This window comes from Crocodylus siamensis, chromosome 3, assembly GCF_052110815.1.
Source record: "Crocodylus siamensis isolate JL-2025a chromosome 3, ASM5211081v1, whole genome shotgun sequence".
In the NCBI taxonomy this organism is placed as follows: domain Eukaryota; kingdom Metazoa; phylum Chordata; order Crocodylia; family Crocodylidae; genus Crocodylus; species Crocodylus siamensis.
In genome coordinates this window covers 93,038,142-93,055,300 of record NC_143397.1, presented here as the reverse complement: position 1 = coordinate 93,055,300, position 17,159 = coordinate 93,038,142, and the positions used below count along the sequence as shown (strand labels likewise).

At 44.6% G+C, this 17,159-nt stretch overlaps 1 protein-coding gene across 1 annotated transcript in view; it reads left to right on the top strand.

Moving 5' to 3' along the window:
* Window positions 1–7,564: 7,564 nt before the first annotated feature.
* CAAP1 (caspase activity and apoptosis inhibitor 1) overlaps window positions 7,565–17,159 on the top strand; it is a 34,700-nt gene continuing 25,105 nt past the window's right edge. The window contains exons 1-4 of the mRNA XM_090038808.1: window positions 7,565–7,851; window positions 10,810–11,010; window positions 14,060–14,144; window positions 16,249–16,324. Of these exons, the coding sequence (XP_089894934.1) occupies window positions 7,720–7,851; window positions 10,810–11,010; window positions 14,060–14,144; window positions 16,249–16,324 (494 nt within the window). The 5' untranslated portion in view covers window positions 7,565–7,719. The remainder of the gene's footprint in view (window positions 7,852–10,809; window positions 11,011–14,059; window positions 14,145–16,248; window positions 16,325–17,159) is intronic.

The window sequence follows — 17,159 nt, the reverse complement described above, 5'->3', positions numbered from 1 at the left end:
TGTTGAATTTTCTTCTGTGATATTCCTGAAAACACACAAAGCTGAGTGCCTTTGCATCTGCTTCCTAGTGCTGTTTACAAGTCAACAGAAAGCTAAGACTGTCTCCAAATCTAACTGTTAAAGATTCCATGATTCCCTTAGCTGATTAGAATTTGGCCATAATCGTGAAATTAGCTTTGGTGAGGACATTGTGCCTACCTGAACTTGTAATTGTGGTTATCTTCACTTTCTTAAATAGCTGTATGGTATTGCTGTATGCATTTACAGGCCATAGCAGCCTGCGGGCGAGTGAGACCCTTTAGGAGAAGGGAAGGAATTTAAGGGCCTTTTAAGTTTATTCACTATGCTTGATTTGGTGATCACCTAAAAATAGTTGGTCTGTCTTATCACGTTGGTACAGTCTGTAGCCATAGCAATGTAAAGAATTGCACTAGACTTAATTAGCAATAGAGGAATAGCCCTATTGACTAATAAGTGTATAGATGTAGACCTTAATCATCTATGCTAATGCTTTCTGGAATCCTTCAAAATAAAGTGTACTAAATTCAGTAGAAGAGTGCAGTCTAAAATGGCAGATTATTATATGCCCAGATCTGTTTCAGTTGTATTTAACACCCCCCCCACATCTTCCCCATGGTTGAGCCCTGTTAGCATTCTATACAAAGTCTAGGTGTCCTCTTGCTTCACTATACTAGTTATTGGAAAGATTATCAGTAAAACCAGAATGACTCTGGTTAGAGTTATGAAAAAAGGGTACACTTAAGCCCCTAGGGTAATTTTGGGGCAGGAAGGAATTGACACTGGGCCTGGGGTTCCCATTTTTGTGCCGGGATATAATGGTAGTGACAGTGATGTAGCTGGGATGGTCCAGAAATTATAATGGAGACAGTTTGTGCCTAGAAATTTGCCAGAGGCTATAATGGAACAAATCGCATTGCCATCAGAGAGCCAAATAAGTTCTGAGTTTGCTTTTTTAATCAAACAGCTAAAATCTCAAGTAAACTGAAACAGCCTGCTCAGTGTCCAGCAATTTGTTTTGTTTCTAGCTTTCTCACCTGCTGATGAGTTCATTTTCTCCATGGTCATCAAGAGAAACCTTAGGACAGGAAGGAAGGGAGCTTATTCTTTGTATCTATGCCTCTCTCTGCTCTAACCTGCGTGGGTCAATGCAGAAGTTAGAGTTGAGCTGCTTATTTTTTAGGATCTTTTGTCTTAAAATGTCATCACATTCAGTACTAGCCCCTTACAAATACTGTTTTAAGTGTTCCTGGTGATTAGGCCTCAAGTTTTAAATCCGAGTGCTCAACCCCTGGGCTGTAGAGGTGTCATCCAGCCCACAGGGCTCCTCACAGGTTTGGAGCTGTGGCAGCATTAATAAACACTCCAAATTTCCTTACTGCCAAATTTCCAGATCTGTAGCGAGCCCCAAGAGCCAGATAACACGGACCTATGCATCAGATGTACCAGCATGTGATCAGAGCAGGTCAACCCAAAATGAAATCTGGCTACTTATCCAGCTCATGCAGCTACTGTTTTAAATTACTTTTAAAATGATGAGAAAATTAAAAATGGAATTGCCAACTTTCAACATACAGAACAGATGCACAAGAAAGCTTCAGCACATCAGCACAAACTTAATAATCTATATACTGATTGCTGAATAAAGCAAGACGATGTTTCCAAAAGTACTTGTCTTGTTTTAGTATCTCTGGTTGGAGCTTGTCAAGATGCCAAGGAATAATACAAGACTATTAGGGGTGTCTGTCCAGGTACTTAAAGAGGCCTTACCTGTTGACAGTAATTTAGGGCCTCTCACAGTCCGCTGCAATCCATTCTTTGTGACAGGACCTGTCTTGGAGTCAGGCCGTGGCATCCCCTGGCAGCCAAACTAATCCCGCCCCATTTGCTGTTGCCAAATCTCAGAGAACCCTCATGAGCACATCTGCTACACCTTGTTGGACTATTGATATGAATGAGGGAGGCTGCCCTCAGAGATCAGGAAGAGGCTTTGGTGCCTCATTCCACCCCACTTATCATGGAAGGAGGGGAGTCTTGCTTGATCTGCCAGCTTTTTGATGTGAGTGGTGTATCTCTAATCTGGCCACAGCTAATGCCCTGCGTGGCACTCACTTTCTCTGCTCCAGATCTGGCTTTGTCTCACTGAATCACTAAATCGACACCTCTGAAGCATGGGGTGGTTGGCGCTCCACTCTCCCTTCCATGGCTGGTCTCAGCAGCAGTTTCAGCTTTACTATTTTTCTGAAGCTCTTAGCAGCATAGTTTTGCTCCCAAGTCATTACTTGCAGTTTTGTAGGTGCTATCCCTGTCCTCTCTGAGCTGCTTACTTTCTTGCAGCTGGCACTAGCTCAGTTGCCTGTGACAGACTGCAGCCCTATAATGCTGCTCCCTCACTCTTAGGCTAAGTACAGACAGTCAAAAAGCCTAAGGCTTAATTGATTCAGTCTTTGCAGGTTAGTCTAAGTTGCAAATATTAAACTGAGAAACAACTAGACACACATTTACCTTTGATTCAGGAAATGCAGCCACATGCCTGCAGTAGCTCAGGCCAGAAGCTAGGGGGTGCTAGAGCAGGGCTCTATAGCATTTCCTCATCCTGTTGCACCCGAGGTCTCTGGGATTTGCGGTCCATCACAGCAGCACAGCTATGGGGTTGCTCATCACCAGCTATCCTAGTTTTCTCTGATTTAAAAACCCCAATTTTCAGTTAAAAAAAGTAACCCCAATCCACGTTTTCTGTTATTTAAATTAAACACCATTTTATATCTATAGTGATGTTCCATTTTAATCATGGAAAAATGTGGATTTAGGGTTGCTTCTTAACTAAACATTGGGGATTTTTTAAATTGTAAAAAACCAGGATCTCCATTCATCACTTCTTCTTCCTGCTTCCAGGTGGCTTTGGGACTTGTAGTCCAGAGTCGCAGCCAGCAATAAGATTTTGCAGGGCAGAGCAGCTCTGTACTTTGGGGAAGGGAAGTTTAACCCCTATCACTGGCCCCAGACCCCAGCTGGGGTTTGCCAGGAGCCCCCTCAACCCTGCTCTGCTGGAGCAGACAGCACAGCCCAGCCCAGCCCAGGGCTGGAAAGCATACTGGGGGACTGTGATTTCACTTGAACCAGGAAGGGGTCTAGGACAGAAGTTTCATAAACCAGTTTGACCCAAGTCAATTATGTCTGATAATACATTCAACCAGGTTTATCTTAAACCAATTTCAGCCAATTTGGAACTGGTTTATGTGCACTGAACAGCTGTTCTGTTACTGGTTTAAACCACATTCTGATAATCACTTAAACCGGTTTATGTGTAACTTCTGTCCCAGTAACAGGGTTGGGGCCCCCAATTACATCTTTCATTAGCAAGTCTGCTGTGTTTCTGATCTTAGAAGAAAAGGAGTCTAGCAAGAAAGAACATGTCACTTTTGTCCTATTAAAGCTGTGTGTTAATTATGATGTTAAAATACTCAACTCCAAACCATGACTCATAGTTTCATAGTAGCTAGGGGTCAGGAGGTTCCTAGCTCCTGCGTAGGAAGACAGGAGATAGGAAGCCTGTCTATTTCATGGTTAAGCAAATAGGATACCAGATGAATAAGGAAGCCTTATTTCTATTCCAGCTTTGCTGTTGACTTGATCTGTGCTCTTGAGTCAGTTGCTTTAACACTGGTCTCATTCTCCCTCACATAATAGGAATAAGCCTATCTTCATTTTGTAGCATGATTTTAGATCTACAGATAAAATGGCTTTATGTGAGAGTTTGTTAATAGACAACTCGCTCTCATCGAGGGCGCAGTCACAAGCAGACATGGAATAAGCCAGTGATGTTGTTCATGTTGGAAGAAAGAATGACTTTTATTAGTAGCTGTTTAGGACTGTGAATCCAAAAAGATGACAAAGCCAGTAGGGAAATACAGCTCGCCCAAGCGAAGGACTAACATAAGAGGGATGGGGTGAGGAGGGGAACGCAACTAGGTGACAGAAAATACAATGTTAGCCAACAATTTGAAACAATCCTACAGTATAATTTCGCAGGGACTCCCTTCAGAGTGGGACTGTACTGTAACTATTCTGTGGATGTTATCACTTCTGCATGAAATAACGCACACCTTATATATCATTACTTGTGAACACAACCTGTTATAAGGATCATTAGAATGCTTTGTGATATGTGATGCATAGTGCTTCCCTGTAAATACATTTAAAATGTAAATCAATTGGACCCTGTCAACTCCTCCTTATCAATGTCATATCAAATCACAGCAGTGATTTCTTCAAGCAGTGCACCCTCATCTTGTATAGTGCTGCACACTGTGATAACTAGATATAGAAAAAGTAACCAAACTCAAAATCTGATAAGAATAAATAGTGAAGGTTTCCCATTAATTTTACAAGGACTTGGCTACCCATTAAAGGTTTAAAAAAGAAAATATTCTGTAAGAGGATGATTGGCAGGGCTGTTAGAATTATGAAAGTTTCAAATTTTCTGATTTGCTGTGAATTTAGACTCCCTCTTGTTGCCGGCACAAGGTGCCTGAGGGAGGCAACAATTGGGTTCGTTGCCCAGTGTGTGTCATGCCAATAAACACGCTGGGGAGAGAAGTAGACAGAGGTTATTTGAGCTCAAGTAAAAGGCGCAGGGAGACTGTATTGTCTCAAATCCTGCGCCCCTAGCCCTGCAACAGTGTATATTTATACCCTGGTCACTTCCAGCAGTATTTTTCCACTAGCTGGCTCCCACCCCCGCTTTCCCTCCTCCCTTCTCTCTCTCTGAGCGGTGTCCTTGCATTCCACAGATAACAGTTTTTAGGGAGTTTCAGCTTGCTTGCTACCCATCCTGTTTTCCAGTGTTACAGGAGGTTACAAAAAGTTCGGGGTGGGGGGGGCCCTGGCTCGCCTGGGCCTAGAGCAGAGGGGCTTCATCGACACTCGTGGTCTTCCATCCCTCTGAGTTACCTAGGGTTATGCCCAGTGACACCAACACTCTGGTGATATTAAATATTTGCTTTCTATAGGTCTTGGGTTTATATTTAGAGGAAACGTATTTCCAACCTTTCTGGTTGCAAAGATAAGCTTGTAAAAGTAAATAAACAGAATTTCAGCCAAACAGACTGAAATATGGCCAGGGTGATGTGAGAATAAATCCTGAGGCTGTTTCAACACTAATACTACTACCACCACTCCCCTCTTCTCATGGCGAAGGGAACATGGCTGAGCTAGACTAGGCTCTTAAACTCTTGATTCAGCTTCAAGCTTTTGACTAGGCTCTAGGACCTCAAACCCAGAAAGCTAGCAAGCCTGCCAGTTGGCCGCTACACAGGGTCTGAGGCTAACAGCCTCATCCACAGGACTCCTTAATCAGTGATGCCATAATAATAATAAAAAAACTACCCCACGGGCAGGGAGGGGAATACAATTTTACTTGTCAAGCATCTTGAACACACTTGGGAGATAGGCAAATCTGCGAGAGCATCAGCACCACAGGCCTTTGTGGTTCCCTCCTGCCAGCACCCCTTTGTTGCAAAAGATTGCGGTCCGTTTCTTGGAGGCCACCAAAATCACAGACACACACTTATTAGCAGCACAAAAGGTGTATTTGCAAATAGGGTCAGAGCAGAGTCAAAGACTCAGATTACTCCGAACCCCTGAGGAATTTTTGCAGCCTGTATTTATCTTCTTCCTCCTGGGCACATGTGCAGAAACAGGAACTCTTACAGCTCATTTCCGTTTCATACAAACATATGTGTAGTTACATCACTACATCCATCGCATGTACATTATAATTAACTACTTAAGTATGCAGGGCGGAGAAGTAAATATGCATCAGCTAATTGCGCATGCTCAGAAAGTTCTTTAGGTTACCAAGAGTTTAAACCCCCCCCTTTCAAGGACACAGTCAGTTGAATTCCAGCTTCTGTAATCTGCATGAGAAAAGCTAGGGGGAGGCTGGGGGAGAGTGTGATTTATTATAAGAAGAACTGTGGCAAGGCTGGCCAAGAAAAAAAAGTCCTTGGCAGTGTTTTTTTCTTAACAGGTGCGAGATGCAAACTGTGTATTTCTAACAATACTCCTTCTTGGGCTAGCAGTCTTTCAATGGACTAAGCCAGGCCTCAACCCCGCGGTACTAGCCTGCCTGCAGACTTGCTTTTCTCTCATTCTGCAATACAGGCATTCCAACCTTGTAGTTTGTAATTAGGCCCCAGATGCAGGGTCTGGGTCTCTATCCCATGCCAAGGCACTCAGGCAAAGAATCCCAAACTCAGCTTGCTGCTAGCAAGCCTGCAGCCAAGGGCCTGAACTACATGCTGCCCAAAGCTGGGAGCTTTCTCTCTAGCACTGCGTCATTGCAAATCCAGGTAACTGTTTATTTCATGTGAGTTGAGGGTCTGCTAATGGGTCACAGAAAGTTACAGGTTTTAAATAAGTGAATTTATTTGCAAAATTGATGTACATATAGTTATTGGGAGGGCTGTTTCTTTTGGCTTTTTTTTCTCTGCCTTACCTATGCACATGCCTAGACATCCTGGCTTGCCAAGGGAAGTCAAGTGCTTACATTTGAGCTCTGTTCCAGTTTTCACTTAATCAACTCATGCAGTTCTCCTTCTTTGCTCTCTACGGTGTTCCTGCCACATCTCACAGCAGCCTCTTTTCTGCAGTTGGAGGGCAGCTCTGCATGGTGGGACTGCAGGATCTTAACTGCACCTGGCATTTGGCAGTAGGCAGGGCAGAGCTGCACTTTATAGAACAGTGGTTCTCAATCTTTTTTGTACCAGGACCCATTTGTAAATATCAATAGCCAGTCCTGACCCAGTGCCCCTCACTCCTGACCTGCTTCCCCCGCCATCCAGCTCCCAGCCCCTCAGTCTCTAGGTCAGGGGTGGGTGTGTGCTCTTAGAGCTCTGCAAGGGGAAAGCCATGTTTCTCTTGTTTGCCTCCTTTAAAGGAGAATCCATTTTTAAAGTTTGTCTGTGATCCTTTCATATATTCTTGTGACCTACTTTTGGGTTGTGCCCTACGGATTGAAAAACACTGTAACAGAGCAATTGCTTTAGAGCTGCCTACACTTTCATGAGCAACACATCAATCACACTTTCAGCTCCAGAAAGAAAGAGCAAAGCCGGACAGGGAGACAGCGGGCCCTCAGCAAGGAATACGGATGCTGGGGGGAAGGGGGCTGGGGAAAAGGGGCAGTGTCTCTTGGAAGCAGCAGAGGCCCAGGAGCCCTGTGGCTTCCTGAACCCTTCAGATCTGTTCCTCAGGCCCCTGCGACATGTTACATCTACTACGCCATTCACTGGTGAATCGTGTAATAAACAGAGACGCGTCACACCTGCAAAGCAACAAGTGCAGGGCCCAAACGACTCTCCCGCTCTACAAAGCCGGTGTTTGGAAAAGTGGTATAACTCCCGCCTAGCTGGGTACTAGCCAGGCTTTTTCTTTCAGCATCTACAGGGCCCTTTAAAAAGCCTGCAAGACGCTGCAGCGCCCTGGTGGTCTGTAGGGGGCGCCCTCATCCTGAGCGGGGATAGCGAGGGGGCTGCGAGATAGAGCACTTCCGGACGTGATCTTGCTCCGAGCTCCCGGAAGTGTCCTCGCTAAAGGATCCCGAACGTGGTCTTGTTCCGAGCCTCCCACGGGCCCCTGACTGGCTGGAGTCGGTGGCGGTGACGCCATCTCCCGGCGACGCGCTGGCGCCGAGGCGCTATGCCGGGCCGCCGGTCCTCCAGGGAAAAGAAGCGGCGCCGTTCTCGCTCCTGCTGCCCGGAAGCCGCCGTGGCAGCGGGGGGCGGCGACAGGAAGCGGCGCAGCACCGAGGCTGGCCGCGGCCTCCCCGAGGTAACGGGGGTCCCGTCCTCCACTCCGAGCGCGGTCCGTGCTGCGGGGAGGATGTGGCGGGGGGTCTGGCTGGGGCTAGTCCTGCCTTGAGCGGGCCTTGGGCTCCCCTCTTGGGGTCCGTCCCTGTCCTCGTGCCCATCCCCTGCGAGCCTGCCGTGGCACTGCAACAACGGGCGGCCGCACGTGGGAAACGGTGACAAGTGAGTTTCCCATGCGTGGGCTTGAATTACTGGGGACAGGGCAAAGGGGCTGTCTTCAATTCCGGCCATCGTGGATTTAGGCAAAGGCAGTGCTGGGCATTTGGCTGTGAGGACAGCACGATGGGGTGGGTTTCTGAGGGGGGCTCTCTTTTATTGGACTGGTTGCAGCATCTGGGCAGGGTTCGCTTTCAAATGCAAGATGGGCGCGACTTCCTCAGTCCCCACCACCTCCCACAACCCATGGGGTTGGTCCTATGCCAGGGGTTGCCCTGAGAAATCCTTACCTCCTATATCATTCCTGAACTGTTGTGGCAACAGGGCTAGCCTTGTGCTATATGAAACCAAGGCATTTTGGGTGCAAAGTTCCTGTGCTGCCCATAGTTGTTCTGGTCACAACACAACCTGTGGTGTTGTGGGTCATTTAATCCAGTCTTTCCAAGGGGGCCAGGCCCCAAAACTGTTAGGTGCAGACTGCTGCTTTATAGCAAAACAGTTGTGTCAGCGGGTGACTCTCTGCAGTGCGCTATGTATAGTGTGTTACCTTGAGTTTGAAAAAGCTAAGAACTTTATCAGAGTGCCTGAACTTAGTTTAGGCATTTGCTAACTACAGAATCGCCCTGCCTCAAGGCTTTTGTAGCTTCAGGCTCTTGGTCTTGTTTATGGGAGCACCTTTTGCCTTTCAAAGTGTTCTTGAAATTGCCCTCCACTTATTGCTTTGGAAGCCTTGACATTGATGTTTCTTAATCAGGTTCACCAATTATACAATTAAATGGAGTGCAGTCAAGTTAGGAAATAGAGGAGCCAGTGAGTCCACCTGTGCTTCAGCAGTGCAGTTTATGATCTTAACTGATACACAGATGCCTAGAATTTGTTACACCACCAGCCCCAATTTTTGCCTACTGCTATTCTGTGGGCATATCTATATACATCACCGTGCAGTGCTGTCATTTTAACTGCACTGTCATTTGTCATTTTAGACTTCAAAATGATGGCTCAGTAACAACCCATACTGCTCTGTGCAGGCTGTGCATGGTTATTTCTAGCTGCTACATCGCTGTAGCAGTAGGCTATAAAGAGGGTGCACGTTGCTACAGCAACATAGCTACTAGTCATATATAGACACCCGCAAACATGTGTCACTGCAGTACATTGCTATAGCAACATAACGTCAAGTGTAGATCTATCCTGTATTATGCAGTTAACGAAATGATGGACTTATCTGATCCACGAGTAAGTGGAGTATCCCCCACACCAAAAATAGTGGTGAAGTGCATTTCTTGGCGGGCAACATCCCAGTATCATCACTAATTTCAGTCTAATTCAGTGTGCAGTTGCAGATAAATGGGTAAACTTTTTTGCCAGAACCATAGAAGTAGGGTCGGAAGGGACCTTGCAGGTCTTCAAGCCTGACTCCCCCTGCCTGGGTGGGAGAAAAAGACTGGACTCAAATGAGTCCAGCCAGGTAGTCATCAAGCCTCTTCTTAAAGATCCCCAGGGTAGGAGCCAGCACCACTTCCCTAGGAAGTTGGTTACAGCTCCTAGCTGCCCTAACTGTGAAGTAGTTCTTGTGGATGTCTAATCTAAATCTACGCTCTAATAACTTGTGTCCATTGTTCCTTGTCATGCCAGGGGGTGCTAGGGGAAACAGCATCTCCCCCAAACCCTTCTGGTCCCTCCTAGTGAGTTTATAGACAGTCACCAGGTCCCCCCTCAGCCTTCTCTTGTGAAGGCTGAACAGGTTTAGGTCCCGCAGTCTTTCAATGTAGGGTCTGCCCTGTAGTCCCCAGATCATGCGTGTAGCTGTCCGCTGGACCCTTTCAATGTTGTCCACATCCCTTCTGAAGTGGGGCTCACAGAACTGGACACAGTACTCCAGCTGTGGCCTGACCAGCGTCGCATAGAGGGGGAGGATCACCTCCCTGGCTCTACTTGAGATGCACCTGTGGATGCACGACAAGGTCCGGTTAGCCCTGCCAACCGAGACCTCGCGTTGTCGGCCCATGTTCATCCTGGAGTCAATAATGACTCCAAGATCCCTTTCTGCCTCTGTGCTCTCAAGAAGGGAGTTTCCCATTCTATAAGTGTGCTGCTGGTTTCTACTGCCTAAGTGCAGCACCGTGCTCTTGCCAGTATTGAAACGCATCTTGTTTATGTCAGCCCACTCCTGTAACCTATCCAGGTCTTGTTGCAGTCTTTCCCTTCCTACTAGCATGCTCACCTCACCCCAAATTTTGGTATCAGTGAATTTAAACAGGTTGCATTTCACCCCGTCGTCCAAATCGCTGATGAAGAAATTGAACAGCGCAGGCCCCAGACCAAGCCCTGGGGGACTTCGCTTCCCACTTCCCCCCAGGTCGAATATGACCCTTCACCACCACCCTCTGAGTACGACCCTTGAGCCAATCTGCAATCCATCTGATTGTACATGTTTCAGTTCATGGTGAGAAGTACTTTTTGCTTCATGGTCTGCAAGACTGCTAAATTAGTTAAATTGGGAGGTCTCCTTGACAGGGTTGTTAGAGTTTGTTCTGCACCTTTAGAGAGCATCTGTTTCACTTATTGATGCAGTTTTCTTAACATGTAAAACAACACTCTAAAGTTCATTATTCCAGTATAAGAGAAATTAATTTGTAATATTCTTTTAAAAGTTTTATTGTAGGGAGCGATGGTGGCAAGGCAAGTAAAGTAATAAAATCTTTCTTTCTCTTAATTGGCTCATTAAAGGCAGTTTCCATATTTTGTAATCTTTTAATTTTAGGAGAGAAAATGCACTGTGCCCCTGGCAGAAAAAGAGGAAGTAGGTGAAGAGCCCAGTGATATAGAAGAAGGTGGCCTAGATCTCACTGTGGCACTCAAACCAGTTAGTTTCTACATTGCAGACAAAAAAGAAATGCTTCAACAGTGCTTCTGTGTCATAGGGGAAAAGAAATTGCAGAAGATGCTGCCTGACATATTAAAGGTATTGGAATATACTCATGTTCTAACACATTCAGGACAAGCAGGGCCAAAAAACTTTCTGGTGTCTGTTGGTTCACTAAACTGCTACCATACAAATTAAAGCATCCTTTGTATTTCTTGAACAAAGGCTACATTAACTTGTAAACTTAATAATATTGTAGTGCTGATGCATTTCCTCTTGCATAAGCCTCTTTAAACTTGGTCAGAGGCTTCACAAAGATGAGGTGCATGGTCATACCATTATCAGTAAATGTTTTGTGGGAATATTTTAACAAGTATAGGTGTATTGACTATGAAGAATAGTTTGGTTTGTTGATCATATGCAATTTTTCTTAAAATTCCAGTTGGAAATGGTGTTTACTTCGTCTTAAATTGTTGCATACCATCACTGTACTAAGCTGTTGCTATACTTTTTAGCTATTTATGTATCCAAGTACTTACACTTTACTCAGCGCTCAGATAATTGAGATAGCAGCATTTCCTTGTTGTGGTGAAGACTAAGTTCCTTTGTTTCTTAACATCAAGATCATTGAGAGAGTGTGAATTGATTTTATAATTAAAAACACTTCATTAAAATTGTCTCTCTCTTTAATTTGGAATGAAATGCTTGTCAAATACAGAAGGGGAAAACTGAAATTATAGGGCATAACTTTATTATACCACAACTGCTTAAACGGTTTGTGTTTGTTTAATTTATTATTAGAACAATCTGTGGGCTGAATGATGGGGACATCTGCTGTTTAAGTTCTGAAAATGATTTTGGAACATCCTTTCAGGCTTATAAAAATAAAAAAAACCACAAATACCATACAATTTCGTAAGACTAACAGCCTCTGCTGATGAAAAGCCTACAATTGAAATGTCAGTTTTGTGATGTAGTTGGTGATGAATGGTTTGTTTCCATCATTTTTTGTCTGAAAACAAAATTGTTATTCTGGGAGTAGGAATCTTCTAATATGACCAAAATGGACTTTTTGTTTGTGAATTCTTACTCAGTAGCTTGCCATCCCATCCATCTCTTTTATTTTTCCTTGCTGAGACTTGTTCTCTTTGCTTCTTCCAAAATTACTTCTATTTTTAACTTCTAAGGAGAACAGCGGACCAGTTTTCCAGTCTAAAACACTGAGCAAAGATTAATTTGGTATGCTGAAAAGAAAAATGAATCCGAAAATAAAACAAACCCTCAAACAAAATCGTATCCCTTCCCCATCTTAAGCTGCAGGGCTCTTGTTGGTCACAATAATTAATATACAGTAAAAAAAAAAACTGTGAGAGAACACAGTAGAGGAATTCTAACAGTATGCAAGCAAAAGAGATGGGGAGGGGAGAAAGAAGGCTCTTTGTAATACTCTATCCAGTTCTTGTCAGGAGATAAGGTGGCCAGAATGCAGTATGAAGGGAAGTTCAACATCTTCATCAGTGACTTGGATGAGGGGGTAGAAAGCACCCTGTTCAAGTTTGCTGATGACACTAAGATGTGGGGGGATGTGGGCGCACTAGAAGGGTGCAATAGGCTACAAGCTGACCTTGACAGGTTGCAACGGTGGGCGGATGAGAATAGGATGGGGTTTAACACTGATAAGTGCAAGGTGTTGCACATGGGGAGGAAGAACCGGCACCACACTTACAGGTTGGGGAACTCCCCTCTTGCCAGCACGGAGACGGAAAAGGATCTTGGAGTCGTCATTGACTCCACGATGAACATGGGCCGGCAGTGTGGGGAGGCAGTCAAGAAGGCCAATCGTACCCTGTCATGCATCCACAGATGCATCTCGAGCAGGTCCAGGGAGGTGATCCTCCCCCTCTATGCGGCACTGGTCAGGCCGCAGCTGGAGTACTGCGTCCAGTTCTGGGCGCCACACTTCAAGAGGGACGTGGACAATATGGAAAGAGTTCAGAGGAGGGCCACTCGTATGATCAGGGGTCAGCAGGGCAGGCCTTATGAGGAGAGGCTACGGGACCTGAACCTGTTTAGCCTCCACAAGAGAAGGTTAAGGGGGGACCTTGTGGCCTGCTACAAACTGGTCAGGGGGGATCAGCAGGTATTGGGGGAGTCCCTGTTCCCCCGTGCGCTGCCAGGAGTGACCAGGATTAACGGTCACAAACTGGCGGAGGGTAAGTTTAGATTAGATATTAGGAGGCGCTACTTCACAGTCAGGGCGGCTAGGGCCTGGAACCAGCTTCCAGGGGAAGTGGTGCAGGCTCCTAGCCTGGGGATTTTTAAAAGGAAGTTAGATGAGCACCTTGCCGGGGTCATCTGACTCCGGTGCTCTTTCCTGCTAAGGCAGGGGGTGGGACTGGATGATCTACCTAGGTCCCTTCCGACTCTAGCTACTATGAAACTATGAAGTGAAATGGAAGTAGAAAATCCATCCAATTTCATACTATGTGTTTAAATGCTCCGTGAAGAAAGTTAACTATATCTTTGTCTTTATCTTTTTCTGACCACCTGATGTATTTCTGACATCTTGTCTTGCTTTTATAAACACAATGACACTCAGTGGTTATTGACAGTAGAGATTTGATTAGGACCTCTGGCGCTATAAGCAGGAGCTTCTAACATTAAAAGGCTTAATTCTGTTTTCTCAAAGTCCTGTGGGCAGTCTTAGAATCCTATTTGATCTATCTTCTAACAAGACAGAACGCATAAAGTAAGTGTGGGTTATAATTGGCTTATCAGCTCTTGCTTCAAACTAATGCCGCATGTCACAAACACCAGGAGAAGTATAGGAATGTCAAATAGTAGACACTTTTTTGGTATAGTTTTCCAAAATTATATTATAGTTTTCTGGTTTGTTTGGGGTTTGTTGTCTTTTTATTGTTAAACACCCAGCTGTGGGAAAACTTACCTGCCCCCTCTTTAGGCCCAGTATCTTTTTTTCCATTAAAGTTATGTGATGAGTGCAACACTTTACCTTGCAATTTGAGCTGAATGTTGCTTTAAATGTTTTGGTAGAAATGGAAAATTGGTTGTGACTTGTATGTAATGCTCTTCATCTGAAATTTTGAGAATGCACATATGTTTTGTTTGTCTTGCATCATTTTCTTAGAATTGTTCAATGGAAGAAATCAAAAGACTTTGTCTGGAACAGTTAGAGCTTTTATCTGAGAAAAAATTGCTGAAGATTCTTGAGGGTAAGAGCTAGCTTTTATTCTTTATTATCCTACACTATTGTGTTCAGTGTTGTCATCGTTTCCAGTCAGAGTAACCTGTCTTTCAAAATAATCTTATAGTGGGAGATGCAAATAAATCTTCTGAAAGCCCTTAAAAAATAAACTTCCTGTACAGTAAGATGCTGCATTGTTTGGTTAAACAAATATTTTTCTATATATTTAAATACAAATATATGCAATAAAATTATGGAAAGTTCATAGATTTCATATCAGTAGTGCCCAGCCTTCTGGCCTCATGGGCCAAATGGTGATCACATGCCAGTTGTAGGGTTGAGCCATGGGTGCAATCCAGCGTGCTGTCTGAACCTGCACACCTGAATTCAGCCACCTGCTGGCCTGCTCCTGTAAAGAAGGCCACATTATCTGGCCCATGAGGCTTCCTGTGGATCCAGAAAATTGGCGGTGGGGAAGTAGCAGTTAATGCTGCCTCCTCACCCCCCCCAGCAAACTTCTGGACCCCTGGGGAGCGCTGTGGGCTGCACAACATGGTTCTGCACACCAAATTTAAGTGTACCTACACCTACTTTATACTTACTGACAGAAAAATGTTATTCAGGGTTTTCTACATGCTACATTTTCAACATTTTCATCAACTACTTTTGTCAGAAAATTGGGTTTTCACCAAAACAGGTTTTTTATGATAAATATTTGCTTTTTGTGGAAAATTTCCACATTTCATCCAAATCTTTTCCCCCATGGAAACTGAAACAGTGCTCTTGAATTGAAACATTTTGTTTTGGGTTGATTGAACAGTAAACCACTCTACCTGGATCACCACTTGGTATAAAAAGAAATAGTCTGTTACCACTTCTAAAAAATAGCAGACTAGCTTCTGTGTAGCCCATTTGTGTTGTTTTTTTTTGCTTGGGTACTGTCATGATATGCAGCAGCAATATTGAGACTTTTCTTCCTTGTTATATTGTATGCCAGGGCTGTCCAACTTTCAGCCCATGGGGCACATGTGGCCCTCAAGGGGTTAATCTGCTCTCCATTCAGGTGCTGTTCTCCTCATTGTTCCTATTGCTGCTGCTACTGGGATCTTGGGGCTCCACCTACATCCTCCATTGCCTATTCTCACCCCTGGGAGTGGGGTAAGGTGGGGAAGTGCAGCCAAGCCCATGAGGTTGAAGGACCCTGCTTCTGAGGCATTCAGGGGGACCTGGGCACCCAATGTGTGTGTGGTGAGGTAGGGCTCATGTAGCATAGTACAATGTATTGTGGTGCAGGGGGGTGCAGACAGCATGTTGGCGAGGCACTGGTGCATTGCACTAGAAGCACCCATGCAGCACGGCTTGCATAACTTACAGTATGTGGGGGCTTGTGGCCCTGGATGCTCGAGGTGGACAAACCTATTGTAAACAACTAAAGCAGCCTTTGCTTTGTCTTTAAGAGGAGGTTAGATGAACACCTTGCTGGGGTCATTTGACCCCAGTAATCCTTCCTGCCATGGCAGGGGGTCGGACTAGATGATCTACTCAGGTCTCTTCTGACCCTAGAAACTATGAAACAGAGTGCCATATTTTCCTGTACAAATACCTGAAGCAAATCTGAATGTTATTAATTAGTAATTAAGTTTTAATTGGTGATGTAGAACAGGCTGCATGGTTTCAAGACAACATAATTTGGTATTTGGCATGCTGTCTGTAGCTGCCTTTGTACTCCCTACTTGGAAGCTTCCACCCCTTAGGCCTGTGGACTCACAGCTACTTGCTAGGTCAGACTTACTGTTCCCTTCCCAGCACGTTCTTCCAGTTCCTTCTGTCAGTCCATTTTATTGCCAGCATTCCAGTGCTGTGTTGAGCTCCAGCTGGAAAATTCTCCTGAACTGATGTAGTCCTCTTATGTAGGTTAATTGTATGGAGCTTAAATGGTGCTTGTATTGATCTGTCAGTCCTTGCACTACACTCTTTGAGTACAGTGTTTTTGCTGAATTCAATTTAAGAATATCTTCTTTAGCTGGAGAAGCTATGCTATTGGCTGAATAGTATTAACTGTTGCAGACAGTATCAGCTAGGAGGGTGATATCTGGCTGTGTATCTAATGCACTGAAATTTCATGTATCAAGGTGAGAATGGGACTGACTCTGATACTGATGAAGATGCAGATGAAGCGGACAAGACTGGAGTTGAATCACTCAGCCAGTGAGTAAAAAGCCTTAAAACTACCTAAAAGTTGAAAAGAGATTTTTGTTTTCCTTTGATCACATATGTAAGCAGTTCACAGTAGTGCTAGGGGGCCTGATATGCCCCAAATCCTTTCTCAACTAATCCAGTTGAAAACAATATGACTCCTATTAATAGCAAGCATTTGTAGAGTTGGACCATAACACAGTGGTCCCAGTTTGTGTTTCATAGAATGCTAAATGTCTGCAAAGTCAAGCTGAGGAGCTTACAGTTAATTTGTGGATTGCATCCACCTACCTTCTGCAATTAAAAGTTTGTTGATAAGGGTGCATGATGCTCCATAAGAAATTGAGGATTTACAGTGGTCTCTTAGTCCAGCACATTGTGGAACCATTGCTCAAAATTTTTATCTACATTGAAGATTAAGTTGTATTGTTCTAAGCATAAAACAGCCTCATGGTCTCTTTCCTTTTCACTAAATAATTCCCTGTTCATAATTCCCAGTCCTGTGAGAAACAAAGTATTGCTTTGTTCATTTAATAAAAGGAAAGTTTTAGTCTCAAGGAATACTTTAAAACATCATGCATTGAACCAGATGGTGATTATCCTATGGAAAAATTTTACATAAATGGAAGTTGGTTATGAAGCCCTTTATGAAACTCTGTGTGTGCAGAGGTGATCTGAGCAGGGTGCAGGACCCAGGGCAAATCAGCCTGTGCGGGGCCCTACCTTCGGATGTGAGGAAGCCAGTGGCAGATGTGGCGGGGTGGGAGGGGGGTGCTGAACATTCGGATGTGAAGCCAGCGGCAGTGCAGCATCACCACTCTGCAGCGCCCAGGGCACTTGCACTGAT